The sequence below is a fragment of the Ornithorhynchus anatinus genome, chromosome 5 (genome assembly GCF_004115215.2).
Source record: "Ornithorhynchus anatinus isolate Pmale09 chromosome 5, mOrnAna1.pri.v4, whole genome shotgun sequence".
NCBI lineage: Eukaryota > Metazoa > Chordata > Mammalia > Monotremata > Ornithorhynchidae > Ornithorhynchus > Ornithorhynchus anatinus.
In genome coordinates, this window is record NC_041732.1 from 52,230,987 (window position 1) to 52,245,890 (window position 14,904).

The window sequence follows — 14,904 nt, forward strand, 5'->3', positions numbered from 1 at the left end:
GGGTTTTCTCGGGGAACTACGGTAGCAAGGGGGCGGGGCGCCTCCCATCGGTTGCGAAAGCCCCGCCTCCTTTTGCTTTTTTTTTTTTTTAAATCGCCCCGTCGCTCCGCTCCTTGGCGACAGCCCATTGGCTCCCGCGGCCTTAGTCCCGCCCCCTAGAGGCCCCGCCCCCCTCCCCCCGCGCACGCGCGCTGGCGCCGTATGGTGTCGTGTGGTGAGGCGGCCGCGAGGCCGCCCCCAAGATGGCGGCGAGCAGCCCGCCGCTCTCCTGGTGAGTGTCTCCTTCCCCTCCCTGCGGGGAGCGGACCGCGGAGAGGACTGCGGCCTAGGCCCCGGCGCGGCCCTCGCCCGCCCTGCCCCCCCCACCCCCCCCCCCCCGGTTCTCCCCAGCCGAAATCATCTCCTTTCTTAACTAACAATAAATGATGTTCTTCCTCATTAATGTGGCTCAGTGGCAAGAGCCCGGGCTTGGGAGTCAGAGGTCGTGGGTTCGAATCCCGCCCTGCCAGCTGGGCGACTGTGGGCGAGTCACTTCACTGGGCCTCAGTGACCTCATCTGGAAAATGGGGATGAAGGCTGTGAGCCCCACGTGGGACAATTGATTATCCCGTATCTACCCCAGCGCTTAGAACAGTGCTCTGCACCTAGTAAGCGCTTAACAACTACCAACATGATTATTATTATTAACTTCTCTGGGCCTCAGTTCCCTCAACTGTAAAATGGGGATGAAGACTGTGAGCCTCACGTGGGACAACCCGATGACCCTGTATCTCCCCCAGCGCCTAGAACAGTGCTCTGCACCTAGTAAGCGCTTAACAACTACCAACAGTATTATTATTATTAACTTCTCTGGGCCTCAGTGACCTCATCTGTAAAATGGGGATGAAGATTGTGAGCCCCACGTGGGACAACCTGATGACCCTGTATCCGCCCCAGCGCTTAGAACAGTGCTCTGCACATAGTAAGCGCTTAACAAATGCCAACATTATTATTCTCTGGGCCTCAGTGACCTCATCCGGAAAATGGGGATGAAGACTGTGAGCCCCACGTGGGACAACCTGATGACCCTGTATCTACCCCAGCACTTAGAACAGAGCTCTGCACATAGTAAGCACTTAAAAAAAACCCCAACATTATTATAATTAATGATTAATAAATGAATTATACCAATGTCCTGTGTCCCCCCCCCCTTTGGGCGTCTTAGGGTGGCGGGAGGAGCCCCGGCCTAGCAGGGAGAAACCCAGAAAATGGCCAAGGGCTTGTCTCCTGCCCACTCTTGGTGAACCCCCAAATATTGTTATATTAATCGCCTACTATGTGCAGAGCACTGTTCTTAGAAGCAGCGGGGCTCAGTGGAAAGAGCCCGGGCTTAGGAGTCAGAGGTCATGGGTTCGAATGCCGCTCTGCCTCTTGTCAGCTGTGTGATTGTGGGCAAGTCACTTCACTTTTCTGAGCCTCAGTTCCCTCATCTGTAAAATGGGGATTAACTGTGAGCCTCATGAAGGACAACCTGATGACCCTGTATCTACCTCAGCGCTTAGAACAGTGCTTGGCACATAGCGTTTAACAAATACCGACATTATTATTAGCAAGAGCCCAGAAAATGGCCAAGGGCTTGCCTCCAGCCCACCCCCCAAATATTGGTGTCTTAAGCGCTTACTCTCTACAGAGCACTGTTCTAAGAAGCAGCTTGGCTCAGTGGCAAGAGCCCGGGCTTGGGAGTCTGAGGTCATGGGTTCGAATCCCAGCTCTGCCACTTGTCTGCTGTGTATCTTTGGACAAGTCACTTCACTTCTCTGGGCCTCAGTTACCTCATCTGGAAAATGGGGATGAAGACTGTGAGCCCCACGTGGGACAGCCTGATGACCCTGTATCTCCCCCAGTGCTTAGAACTCCTCTGCACATAGTGAGCCCTTAACAAATACTAACATTATTATTATTATTATAGGAAGGGTGGTGATGCAGTCTGGTGATGGGAAGGTCAGGAGGTTGGGGGGGCGGGGGGAGATAAGGAGTTCTGTTTCGGACATGGTAAACTTGAGGTGGCCGAAGACATCCGAGGAGCGACGTCTCGAAGGCAAAAGGAAACGCGAGACTGCCGAGAGGGCGAGCGATCAGGGCGGGAGATACAGATCGGGTTATCGTCCACATAGAGGTGCTAGTTGAAGCCTTGGGAGTCTGGTTGGATTCACCACTAGAATAGTCTGCCTCCTGGCCTGAGCTGCTCCTTACAGTTGGAAGGACCAGGTTCAACTCTTATCCTGCCCACAATTTTCCATTTTTCATGGCTTTACTCCAGGTATAATTTGAGCAAAGCTTCCCAGATTAAGAGATTAGTTCAGGAGCAGGCTAGACTGTAAAGTCACTGTGGGCAGGGAATGTGTCTGTTTATTGCTATATCATATTCTCCCAAGCGCTTAGTACAATGCTCAGCACACAGTAAGTGCTCGATAAGTGATCTCCCCCCTCCCTCGCCCCGCTCCGGTCTATTCTTCACTCCGCCGCCCGGCTCATCTTCCTGCAGAAACAATCTGGGCATGTCACTCCCCTTCTTAAAAACCTCCAGTGGTTGCCTATCAAGCTCCGCTCCAAACAAAAACTCCTCACTCTAGGCTTCGAGGCTCTCCATCACCTTGCCCCTTCCTACCTCTCCTCCCTTCTCTCTTTCCACCGCCCACCCCGCACGCTCCGCTCCTCCGCCGCCCACCTCCTCGCCGTCCCCCGATCTCGCCCATCCCGCCGTCGACCCCCGGGCCGCGTCCTCCGGCGGTCCCGGAACGCCCTCCCTCCTCACCTCCGCCAAACTGATTCTCTTCCCCTCTTCAAAACCCTACTTAAAGCTCACCTCCTCCAAGAGGCCTTCCCACACTGAGCTCCCCTTTTCCCTCTGCTCCCTCTCCCCCCACTTCACCTCTCCGCAGCTAAACCCTCTTCTCCCCCCTTTTCCTCTCCTCCTGCCCCTCTCCCGTCCCACCCCCTCAGCACCGTACTCATCCGCTCCACTGTATAGATCTTCATCACCCTATTTATTTTGTTTAATGAGATGTACATCACCCTGATTCTATTTATTTGCCATTGTTTTTATGAGATGTTCTTCCCCTCGACTCTATTTATTGCCATCGTTCTCGTCTGTCCGTCTCCCCCGATTAGACCGTAAGCCCGTCAGAGGGCAGGGACCGTCTCTATCTGTTGCCGATTTGTCCATTCCAAGCGCTTAGTACAGTGCTCTGCACATAGCGCTCAATAAATACTATTGAATGAATGAATGAATGATAAATATGATTGACTAGACCCGGAATTGGCTCAGGTGCCTAGTGCTAAGGGTCTCCTTCGCCGGACTAAGAAGCAGCGTGACTCAGTGGAAACAACAATATTGGTATCTGTTAAGCGCTTACTATGTGCCGAGAACTGTTCTAAGCGCTGGGGTAGAAACAGGGTCATCGGGTTGTCCCACGTGAGGCTCACAATCACAGTCTTAATCCCCATTTTACAGATGAGGTAACAGGCCCAGAGAAGTGAAGTGACTTGCCCACAGTCACACAGCTGACAAGTGGCAGAGGCAGGATTTGAACCCATGACCTCTGACTCCCAAGCCTGTGCTCTTTCCACTGAGCCACGCTGCTTCTCTAAGCACATAGTCGTGAGTCATGACACAGGGATGCTTTAGCATCACTAGTCCCTGATAGCCACATGGGGACAACCTTGATAAATTTAGAGTGTGAGAAAACGGGAACAATCCAAAAGAGCCCGGGCTTGGGAGTCGGAGGTCATGGGTTCGAATCCTGGCTCCGCCACTTGTCAGCTGTGTGACTGTGGGCAAGTCACTTCACTTCTCTGGGCCTCAGTTACCACATCTGTAAAATGGGGATGAAGACTGTGAGCCCCACGTGGGACAACCTGATTGCCTCGTATCTACCCCAACGCTTAGAACAGTGCTCTGCACATAGTAAGCGCTTAACAAATACCAATATTATTGTTATCTATAACTTGAACCACCCGGAAATCAGTGTCAGATTGCACATAGTAGCTGAGCCCACAGCAGGAAGGAAAGAAGGAGATGCTTCAGGAAAGGAAACCCTGGAAGGAATTAGAGGGTTTAGCTCAGGGCGGGAACGTAGCAAAGGTCAGTGATGAGTAGCTTGTTGAAGTAGCGCTATTAAATTTATAGCTAAGGCAAAGATATTTTCAGGTTATTTAGCAATATATAAAAATAGGAGAGTTAACAATGTTTCATTTTTTAATTTGGATAACATTTGGATTTAAATATTTAAAAATCCAGGTTTTACATTAGTATTTTTATACTACTAATAATGATATTTATTAAACACTGAGAAAGACTATGCAGGTGGGAACTAGAGATGGACCCCGTCCCTTGCGGGGCTTACAATCTTTCTAGCAATTGCTTCTTTAGTCAAATTACTCTTGATTATAATAATTGTGGTATTTAAGCTCTTACTCTGTGCCAAACACAGTATTAAACCAGATAATTAGGTCAGACACGGTTCATATCCTACATGAAGTTCACAGTCTAAATATCAAAGGGCAGGGACTGTCTCATCTGTCACCGATTTGTCCATTCCAAACGCTTAGTTCAGTGCTCTGCACATAGTAAGCGCTCAATAAATACTATCGAATGAATAAATATGAGGGAGAACAGGAATCGAATCCCAGTTTTACAGAGGCAATTGGGACCCAGAGAAGTTCCGTGACTTGCCCCAGGTCATGACACGGGGATGCTTCAGCATCACTAGTCCCTGGTAGCCACATGAGGACAACCTCGATTAATTTAGAGTGTGAGATTATGGGAACAATCCAAAATTTTAATAGTATCAAAATCTTTGTGTTTGAAGGGTGAACTCCATATTTAAAATAACCGAGAAAAATCGTGATACCTATGGAATAGGTAAAACCTGTCTACGGTCGTCGTTAACCTAGGAAACGACAAATAGTGATATATTTTAAAATGATGAATATATGTCGTTTCTATTAGTGATAGTGCAGCTATTGAGTGTAGAAATTGACAACCATGCAGAGGTGTTCAAGTGACTGGCATGTGGCAGAAGCAGCCTGGATCAGTAATTCGACATATCCATTAGGGCTGTAAAAATAACACCCTCCGCCCCTCAAAAAACCCAGCATTTTTACAGGCTTTTTAGCTTTAATACTAATTTTGACAAATATTGTGCTAAAGCAGGTTCGACCCTTAAAATCCGCCTACGTAACGCTGGATTTAGAATTGTTAATTGGAAGTCATTTCTGTCTCCTAGGGATGTTTCCCCCCAGAATGGTACCAACATATTTTTCTCACGAGACATATATGAAGAATATTCTCTGGGACCTACTCTAACTGAACTGCACATTTTGTCTACAAGGTAATCCCATGTCTTTCTTTTTTCCTTTTTGATATTATTTCTCGTTAGGGGAATTATCAAATAATATGCTTTTATAGTCGCTAATCCATCTTCCAGGCCTATTTTTGTTTATGTCAATTTGGTTTTCATTTGTTGAATGAGAGGTTTTATTTTCCGTTTTCTACTGCTGGGATGGACCCAATGAGGTACATCTTGAAGACTTTTGACACTTTGGATGATATGTATTAATCATAATAATTAATCGTATTAATCTTTATCTGGCAAATAAAGATTTAGGTAAACAAAACTATAAGTAAAGAAATAAACCCCACTCAAGGATCTAACCTGGAATTCTAGGGAGGCAGGGAACCCTCAGCATCCCTGAAGTCTACTTTTTCGAGAAACTCCAACTTATAAACCTCCTTATCGAGATACCTGCAGTATTCTCTCGGCGCCTCTTTCCCGAAGACACCGGATAGAAGAGAGGATGGGTAGGCGACAAAATGAAGGGAAGAAACTTCAAACCATCAAGTGAAATAAAATATAATGCTGTAACTGTGGGTAGAGAAGCCCTGTCAGATGCTTTCGGTTTGTACCTTGTTGAAGATTTTGACAGCACTTCCCAGTGAAATGATCTTGATATGCTGCCATTTCATTCTGTGCTGAACATAGCCAATTTAAACTGTTAGGATTTCTTGACATTCCTCCATTGGCATATCTGAGTCAGCATCTTGTTGCTCCAGCAGCTTAATTAAATTTGCCAGTTTGTGCCACCAGGACCGACGTGTTCTCGTATTCGGAGAGACAGCTGTGAAGCAGTATTGTTAAGAACTAGGGACGTGATATGGTTGGGTCTGAATACCTCTCAAGACATTTTATATTGAGAAATCAATTTGCCGAGTACTTTTCTCTCCAGATCAGCAGTTAATGTTCATTCTGTTAGCCTAAAATACGCTTATTTTCTAATGGTTATTGGAGATAGCTTCTCTCCCTCACTTGTTTTCCGAGCCAATCTGGAGTGACTTTGCTGCTATTCTCAGGACTCTTTCCCCAATCATTATTATAAGAGTCTCTGCTGCATCGCAGTTTTCTCCATCGAATGTCCAGCGCCAGTTCTGTTTTGGGAAGTGGAGCTTTCATTTTTACGTTCAGGTGAAGGCTGACTCTTTCCTGAAGTCTTGGTTCCACAAAATGGAAATCAAGGTTGATAATGGGAAGCAGCGTGGTGCAGTGGATAGATCACAGGCCTGGGAGCCGGAAGGTCATCGTTCTAATCCCGGCTCCGCCACATGTCTGCTGTGTGACTTTGGGCAAGTCACTTCTCTGGGCCTCAGTTACCTCAACTGTCAAATGGGGATTAAGACTGTGGGCCCCGTTCATTCATTCAATAGTATTTATTGTGCGCTTACTATGTGCAGAGCACTGTACTAAGCACTTGGAAAGTAGAATACAGCAATAAAAAGAGACATTGCCTGCCCAGAATAAGCTTACAGTCTAGCATCCACTCCAGTGCTTAGTATTTATTGAGCGCTTCCTATGTGCAGAGCACTGTACTAAGCGCTTGGAATGTACAAATCGGTAACATAGAGACAGTCCCTGCCCTTTGACGGGCTTACAGGCTAATCGGGGGAGACAGACAAGGCAATAAATAGAATCAAGGGGAAGAGCATCTCATTAAAACAATAGCAAATAGATGGAATCAAGGTGATGTACATCTCATTAACAAAACAAATTGGGTAATGAAGATATATACAGTAGTTGAGCGGCCGAGTACAGTGCTGAGGGGATGGGACGGGAGAGGGGAAGGAGCAGAGGAAAAGGGGGGAGAAGAGGCTGTAGCTGCGGAGAGGTGAAGGGGTAGGCAGAGGGAAAAGGGGAGCTCAGTCTGGGAAGGCCTCTTGGAGGAGGTGAGCTTTAGGGTTTTGAGGAGGGGAAGAGAATGAGTTTGGCGGAGGTGAGGAGGGAGGGCGTTCCGGGACCGCGGGCGTGCCTGTCACATAGTAAATGCTTAACAAATATCCTCATTATTCATTGTAATTATTAATTGCACACCTGTACAAACAGCTAGAGGATGATACATAAGAAAGTGGTCAAGACAGAAACACCCTTGATAAGCGAAATCATTCCTCAAGAGTAAAATAATGAATAAGGTCTGCGTCTGCCTCCGCTAAGAGGTAAATTTGCAATGTGGTGATGACCTGCCTATCACGGAATAAGCACCAGAACAGCAAAAAGCAGGTGACAACTCTGTTAATCACAATACATTCTGCCCGTTGATTGGAAATCAAGAAATTCTATGACCGTCAGGCCTAAAATTCACAAATACTAATTTTCAGGTGAAAACTAAGCACTCGTAAAGTGGATTTAATTTTTTTTCTTTCAGACAAATAGGAGAAAATGTCGAAGCATCAGCAAACCCTGTGGAAAGTGAGCCAACAACTAGTTCTCCAGCATCAGCTCAAGCCAGGGTGGAAATTAAGAACCCAAAAGAAATTGTTCCTCTTCCAGAACCAAGAATTCCTTATCCTTATTTCTCCAGTTTGACTGAAGGAGAGCAGAAAACCTATGTATATTTACTGAACAAATATTCAAAACAACCTGGTTCCTATGAAGCTGCTGCGTCAAATAAGAGAGAATATTTCCAGTACTTGGTATGTTCCCCTCCCACTATTTCATGTAAAAAATGCAAACAGTTGAAAGAGAGGATGGAAATGGGACAGAAGTGGAGGATTTTGCTTTTTAGGGGAGAAGGAAGAGGCTAAACGGAACCGAGTCACCCTGACTTGCTCCCTTTTCTCTTCCCCCGGCCCCAAAGCACTAATAATAATAATAATGTTGGTATTTGTTCAGCTCTTACTATGTGCAGAGCACTGTTCTAAGCGCTGCGGGAGACACAGGGGAATCAGGTTGTCCCACGTGAGGCTCACAGTTAATCCCCATTTTAAAGATGAGGCGACTGAGGCACGGAGAAGTGAAGCGACTTGCCCACAGTCACACAGCTGACAAGTGACAGAGCCGGGATGTGAATCCATGACATCTGACTCCGAAGCCCAGATTCTTTCCACTGAGCCACGATATGTATATATCTATACTATTTATTTATATGCTATTTATTTATATTGATGCCCGTGTACTTGTATTGATGTCTATCTTCCCCCCCGTAGACTGTTAGCCTGTAGTGGACAGGGATTGTCTCTCTTTATTGTACTTTCCAAGCGCTTAGTACAGTGCTCTGCACAAAGTAAGCACTCAGTAAATACAACCGATTGAATGAATGAACAAACGGACAAAGACTAGCAGGCTATCTAGATAGGGAAGGGTGTGACCTTGGGTAAGTCACTGCTCTGGGCCTCAGTTTTCTCATCTCTCAAATGGGGATTAAGACTGTGAGCCCCATGTGGGACGGGGACTGTGTCCATTGCGATTGGCCTGTAGAGAAGCAGCGTGGCTCAGCGGAAAGAGCCCGGGATTGGGAGTCCGAGGTCACGGGTTCAAATTCCGACTCTGCCCCTTGTCAGCTGTGTGACTGTGGGCAAGTCACTTCACTTCTCTGGGCCTCAGTTCGGTCATCTGTACAATGGGGATGAAGACTGTGAGCCTCACGTGGGACAACCTCATTTCCCTATATCTACCCCAGAGCTTAAAACAGCACTCTGCACGTAGTAAGCGCTTAACAAATACCAACATTATTAGTAGTAGTATGCCTGGAGCTTAGAGAGTGCTTAATAAATATCATTAAAAAAAAATTGGCAACCTTGTGCCCGGCAACCCCCAACTTTTTAATGGAAATAGATGGCAGGATCATTGGCGCTTGGAAGGTTGAGTTGAGGGGAATGGGGATTTCGGGAGGCATTTGAGGCCTTAGAACAGATTATCCCGGCTCTGCCACCTGTCAGCCGTGTGACTGTGGGCAAGTCACTTAGCTTCTCTGGGCCTCAGTGACCTCATCTGTAAAATGGGGATGAAGACTGTGAGCCTCACGTGGGACAACCTGATTCCCCTGTAACTACCCCAGCGCTTAGAACGGTGCTGCGCACATAGTAAGGGCTTAACAAATACCAGCATTATTATTATTATTATTACCGGGGCTGTGGCAAAGTCATCTGTGGGAAATCTATCATCTTGCCTGGTTAAGGGCTAAATTATAAGAAGAAAACCAGCGTGGCTCAGTGGAAGGAGCCCAGGTTTGGGAGTCAGAGGACACGGGTTCAAATCCCGCTCCGCCACTTGTCAGCTGTGTGACCGTGGGCAAGTCACTTCACTTCTCTGGGCCTCAGTTACCCCGTCTGTAAAATGGGGATTAAGACTGGGAGCCCCACGTGGGATGACCTGATCACCTTGTATCCTCCCCAGCGCTTAGAACAGTACTTTGCACATAGTAAATGCTTAACAGATGCCATCATTAAAAGCAAAGGAGGTGGATGCAGGGGGCAATTAGCCCTGGGAATTGGCAGCAGGTGATGGAACGGGAGGGGTGCAGTAGTGTCGAGGTTGTATTTGCAGGGGCCATGGTCAGAGTGTGGTTCTTGAAACATTCATTCAGTCATATTTATTGAGCACTTACTGTGTGCAGGGCACTGTACAAAGTGCTTGGGAGAAAGTACAGTCCAATAAGCAGCATCGTGAAGTGGACAGAGCAAGGACCTGAAAGTCAGAAGATCATAGGTTCTAATCCCGGCTCTGCCTCTTGTCTGCTGAGTGACCTTGGGCCAGTCGCTTTACTTCTCTGGGCCTCAGTTACCTCATCTGTAAAATGGGGGGGGGCAAAACTGTGAGCCCCACTTGGGACATGGACCGTGTCCAACCCGATTGCCTTTTATCCACCCCAGTGCTTAGTATAATGCCTGGCACACGGTAAGCGCTTAGCAAGTACCATCATGATCCCCTCCCCTCTAGACCCTAAGCTCGCTGTGGACAGGGCTTGTCCTCTTTATTGCTGTATTATCTGTTCCAAGTGCTCAGTACAGTGCTCTGCACACAGTAAGCACTCAATAAATGCAATTGAATAAATGAATGGTCATGAGTTCGAATCCTGGCTCTGCCACTCGTCAGCTGTGTGACTGTGGGCAAGTCACTTAACTTCTCTGCGCCTCAGTTCCCTCATCTGTAAAATGGGGATTAACTGCGAGCCTCACGTGGGACAACCTGATGACCCTGTATCTACCCCAGCGCTTAGAACGGTGCTCGGCACACAGTAAGCGCTTAACGAATACCAACATTATTATTATTATTAAATGAATGAACAATAGACACACAGTGGCAGAGCCGGGACTAGAACCCGGGCCCTTCTGACTCCCAGGCCTGTGCTCTATCCAGTAGGCCACCCTGCTTCTGGGTGGTGATTGTAATAGGATTTACTGAGGACCCGGTGGTGCAGTGAGTTTGGTGAGGATAAAACAAGCAAGAGGCTCCTGCCTAGTCCCCAAGGAGCTTATATACCTACCGTGGTAAATTATATCCCCTTGACCTTTGTTCTTCTGGGCTCTGAATCTCTGTTAGTCCAAAGGAGTTATCATCTCTAAAGTGGATTCGAGATTCTGAGTTTCATTCCTCGTATTCTTCGAATAGCAACAGTAGCTCTTCGAGTCACAGAGGTCAATTCACTAAATTACACCTGGATCATGGCCGTCGGTAATTCCCTCACCGTTCTAAATCCGGAGTTCCTCCTCTTGTGTTTCAGAATATGAAAGAGCGCGTGAGCAGTGAGGTTGCGGAGTTTTTGAAGTTTCTACAGAATACCGCCAAGAACTGCGCTCAGGATTACGATACGCTCTCCGAGGATGGCGTTCTCTACACGGAGGTAGGGTTTGGGTAACATCTCTATGCGGGCCGACCACGTCTTTTCAAAATCAAGCGTTGAAACACTAATGATAAAGCAGTGGTTTAGAATTTGTGGGGAAATGTTAATATTTAGCAGTTGGGATTTAAAGCCTTGTCATCGTACGATGCCTTGCAACTTGAATACTTAAGGCTTTCACGTGATAGAAGCAGGTGGATCGAGGTGGATTGTAAATTAGCGGTGGGAAATATAATTTACGGAGTGACTTCTTGCTCTTGGGATAGTCACGACTGAAGTTGATGATGCAGTCTGAAAATCCTGAAAAAGTCACTACTGGACAGAGGAAGTTGAATTTGATTGCCTTTTCTAAGCAACATTGATGTTTATGCGATAATTTGAAGTATCTGCGATGCTGTTTTAAGCTTTCGGAATTGACGGGCTACCAGGTGGGATAATGTTTCCGCCTTATTAAGTGCTGTCTGTGTGCAGGGAATATTACTAAACCCTGGGGAGGTCTTCTCAGTTGGAAATAGGGAGTGTTTGATGGCATTCTGTTGGGTTCAAACACACTACAGTGTCAATAATATGAAGAGAGATAGAATGCCAAAAAATAGAAATTTGAGTTCCGCTTAGGACCCTCCGGTTCAGAAAAGTTTTAGGCGATCATGCGTTTGAGGTCAACCTGGCGTCCCTGCCACCGTCCATCCTTTTCCCTCTCTGATCCATCCTCCGTGTCGACGCAGAGATCACTGAGCACACGTCATCGCTCCTCACTGTCCTCCCACCTCCTCTCCTTGTCCCTCTGCGTCAAGGAAAAAATTCCTCACAAGTCACTGCTCCCAATCGTCCCACCTTACACATCTGTAAAATAACATAGCACAGCAGCGTGGCTCAATGGAAAGAGTCCGGGCTTGGGAGTCAGAGTTCATGGGTTCAAATGCCGACTCTTCCACTTGTCGGCTGTGTGACTGTGGGCAAGTCACTTCACTTCTCTGGGCCTCAGTTCCCTCATCTGTAAAATGGGGATTAACCGTGAGCCTCACGTGGGACGACCCGACTACCCTGTATCTCCCCCAGCGCTTAGAACAGTGCTCTGCACATAGTAAGCGCTTAACAAATACCAACTTCTTCTTCTTGTCTGTGGTCTCCACCTGCTCTCCTCATTCCACCCGAGCCAACCTCCTAGTTGAACCTCGCTCTCGACTCTCCCGCGTCCATTTCCTCACACACAGCGTTTCATCCGCCCGTAATCACGGTCCTCCTCTTATTCTAGTTCCTCCTGCGACCCCACCTCCTCCTTCATGCCTTCTCTGGTGAATTCGCGACATCCCAAATCATTTAAAGCCGTCTGTAGCACTCAAGTACTAACGTCGGCTCGTCCTCGGCACTTAAATATACGTGTTTTCTCAGTTGTGTATTCAGTGATGTATTTTGATGACTCCGTTTGTAATTTATGTCCGTCCGCCCATTAGAGTGTAAGCTTCTCGGTAGGTAGGGAATGTGTCGCTTGCTTCATTTATACTTTGTCGATCCCTTAGTGACAATGTATTGTACCCAGTTAGTGCTCAGTTAATATTTCTCGTATCGCAAAGGGCAATTTTAATGAAACAGCTTTATGAGAGTGACCGTGCCCACATTCCTAGGACACTTTTCTTCTCCAATAGTAGCCACGGTAGTGGGACTAGAGTCCCCCATGCCTCTGAGAACGATCTCTGGCTCGGGAAGCAGCGTGGCGTAGTGGATAGACCGTGGGCTTGGGAGTCAGAAGGTCATGGATTCTAATCCTGGCTCTGCCACTTATCTGCTCTGTGGCCTGGGGCAAGTTACTTCACTTGCCTGGGCCTCAGTTACCTCATCTGTAAAGTGGGGATTGAGACTGTGAGCCCCACGTGGGACAGGGACTGTGTCCAACCCGATATGCTTGTATCCTCCCCAGCGCTCAGTACACTGCCTGGCACATAGTAAGCGCTTAACAAATACCATAATAATTATAATTATTATCATGTCCATATGCAAAGCTTTGTCTCCTAAATAATTATGTGCCGGTGGAGGACTGTGACTGGTTGCTGCTGTGCGGTCTAAGAGGATCGCTCAGTCGATTATAGCATTTATTGAGCTCCTACTATGTGCTAAGTGCTTGAGAGGGAATAATCAAGGTAGTCAAAGGACCTGGGTTCTAGTTATGGCCCTACCGCTTGTCTATTGTGTGACCTTGAGCAAGCCACTTCACTTCTCTGTGCCTCAGTTTCCTCATCTGCATTGTGGGGATTCATTCATTCAGTCATATTTATTGAGCACTTACTGTGTGCAAAGCACTGTCCTCAGCGCTTGGGAGAGTACAATATAACAATAAACAGACACATTCCCTGCCCACAACAAGCTTGCAGTCTAGAAGGGAAGACAGATATTGATATTAATCATGTACTTTGATAGCATAGGTTTAATACAAGATCATTTTATTTCTGAATTACGCAATATTTTTTACTAATTTGAAATGAATTCCTAACTAATTTTCCTAATTGGTAATAATTATTCCTAATTAATAATAGAAATAATTCTTAACTAATTTTCCTAATTAGTAATAATAATTCCTAATTAATAATAGTAATAATTCCTAACTAACCCAGTTGGGTTAATTGCTTTTTTATTATTGAGGGGAGGGTAATTCACCTGTAGCTTCATTTTTTTAGTGCTCTTCATGTGATCCCTGTATTTGCTGATGTAGCCAATTAGTACGAGTGATATTGATGTAAAATGCCAATTTGGTGTCTTTGAAGTGTTTTGAAATCTTCCTTGTTAAGTCTATTGTAGTACACTTCTGGTATTTTCTTCTCTATGAAATGTTTTTTGTTTGTAGTGGTAAGAAATCACATTTGAAGCATTTTGTCTTAAACTGTTCATCTTTTTTTGGAAATGTCTTATTTTAGTTTTCATGAAAATTAATTTTAAGGTAAAATGTAGCGGAAAAAATTTGGATAAATCCACTAGAAGTCAACTTAATATGCACTTTATTTCGATCAGGTCTAACAATGATCACACAAGTAGAACCTTTTTAGCACTTGTGAAGAGTACTCTGTGAATTTTTTTTTTCTCTCAGCATTTTTTAAGGGTTTGCATTGAACAAGTAAGAAAATACCCTGAATTCTACGTGCTTCATGATACCACTAGCCTAATGGGAGGGAAGTTTGGCATGGAGATGGCATTAAAACTAGAAAAAAATCTACTCATGTTGGTAATGTATATTTTAAATATCTTTAAATTTGATAAAGTGTTAATATAGCCATCATTTACATACCTTGTCCATACACTGCCATGTGCGTTTGCTCTTAAGTACGGGTTTGTGGTCTTATTTTGTTTAAATACAGTGCGGCCCCACTGTAACACAGGTCCTGAATCTTCAGAGTAGCTTGGGTTTCCATCTACTCCTGGGAAATGAGGGACAGGAGGTCTGGAATCAAATCCAGCCCCAGCTGTCTGTCTTATTTCCAAGAACAGGATGTTGGTAAAAGTTCCTAACGTCCTATTTTGAGTTCAAGGTATTGATAGTGAGTTTTTTTAAACAAAGGTAAGTGTCCGTCTTCCCCCTTTCAACCCTCCAGTTGTTTCATAAGAACTGTGGAGAGCAAAAGGAGTCCCAGCCGAGAAACTTCGAAGGAGATACGACAAAACCTAGGGAGTATAGTGTTTTAGGGCTCGTCAGACTAAACCCAACTTTGCAGTTTGCTTGTGGACTGTAGAGATGTCCTTCATCCTCTGGTGCCGAAGAAATGACCG

The 14,904-nt window shown here is 46.1% G+C and overlaps 1 protein-coding gene across 2 annotated transcripts in view; it reads left to right on the top strand.

The window, feature by feature from the left end:
• Window positions 1-220: 220 nt before the first annotated feature.
• The window catches only part of ICE2 (interactor of little elongation complex ELL subunit 2), a 54,765-nt gene continuing 40,081 nt past the window's right edge, over window positions 221-14,904 (top strand). For both annotated transcript variants that reach the window (XM_029066096.1, XM_029066097.1), the window contains exons 1-5: window positions 221-271; window positions 5,268-5,372; window positions 7,735-8,002; window positions 11,032-11,151; window positions 14,228-14,362. In XM_029066096.1, coding sequence (XP_028921929.1) covers window positions 243-271; window positions 5,268-5,372; window positions 7,735-8,002; window positions 11,032-11,151; window positions 14,228-14,362 — 657 coding nt within the window. In that variant the 5' untranslated portion in view covers window positions 221-242. The remainder of the gene's footprint in view (window positions 272-5,267; window positions 5,373-7,734; window positions 8,003-11,031; window positions 11,152-14,227; window positions 14,363-14,904) is intronic.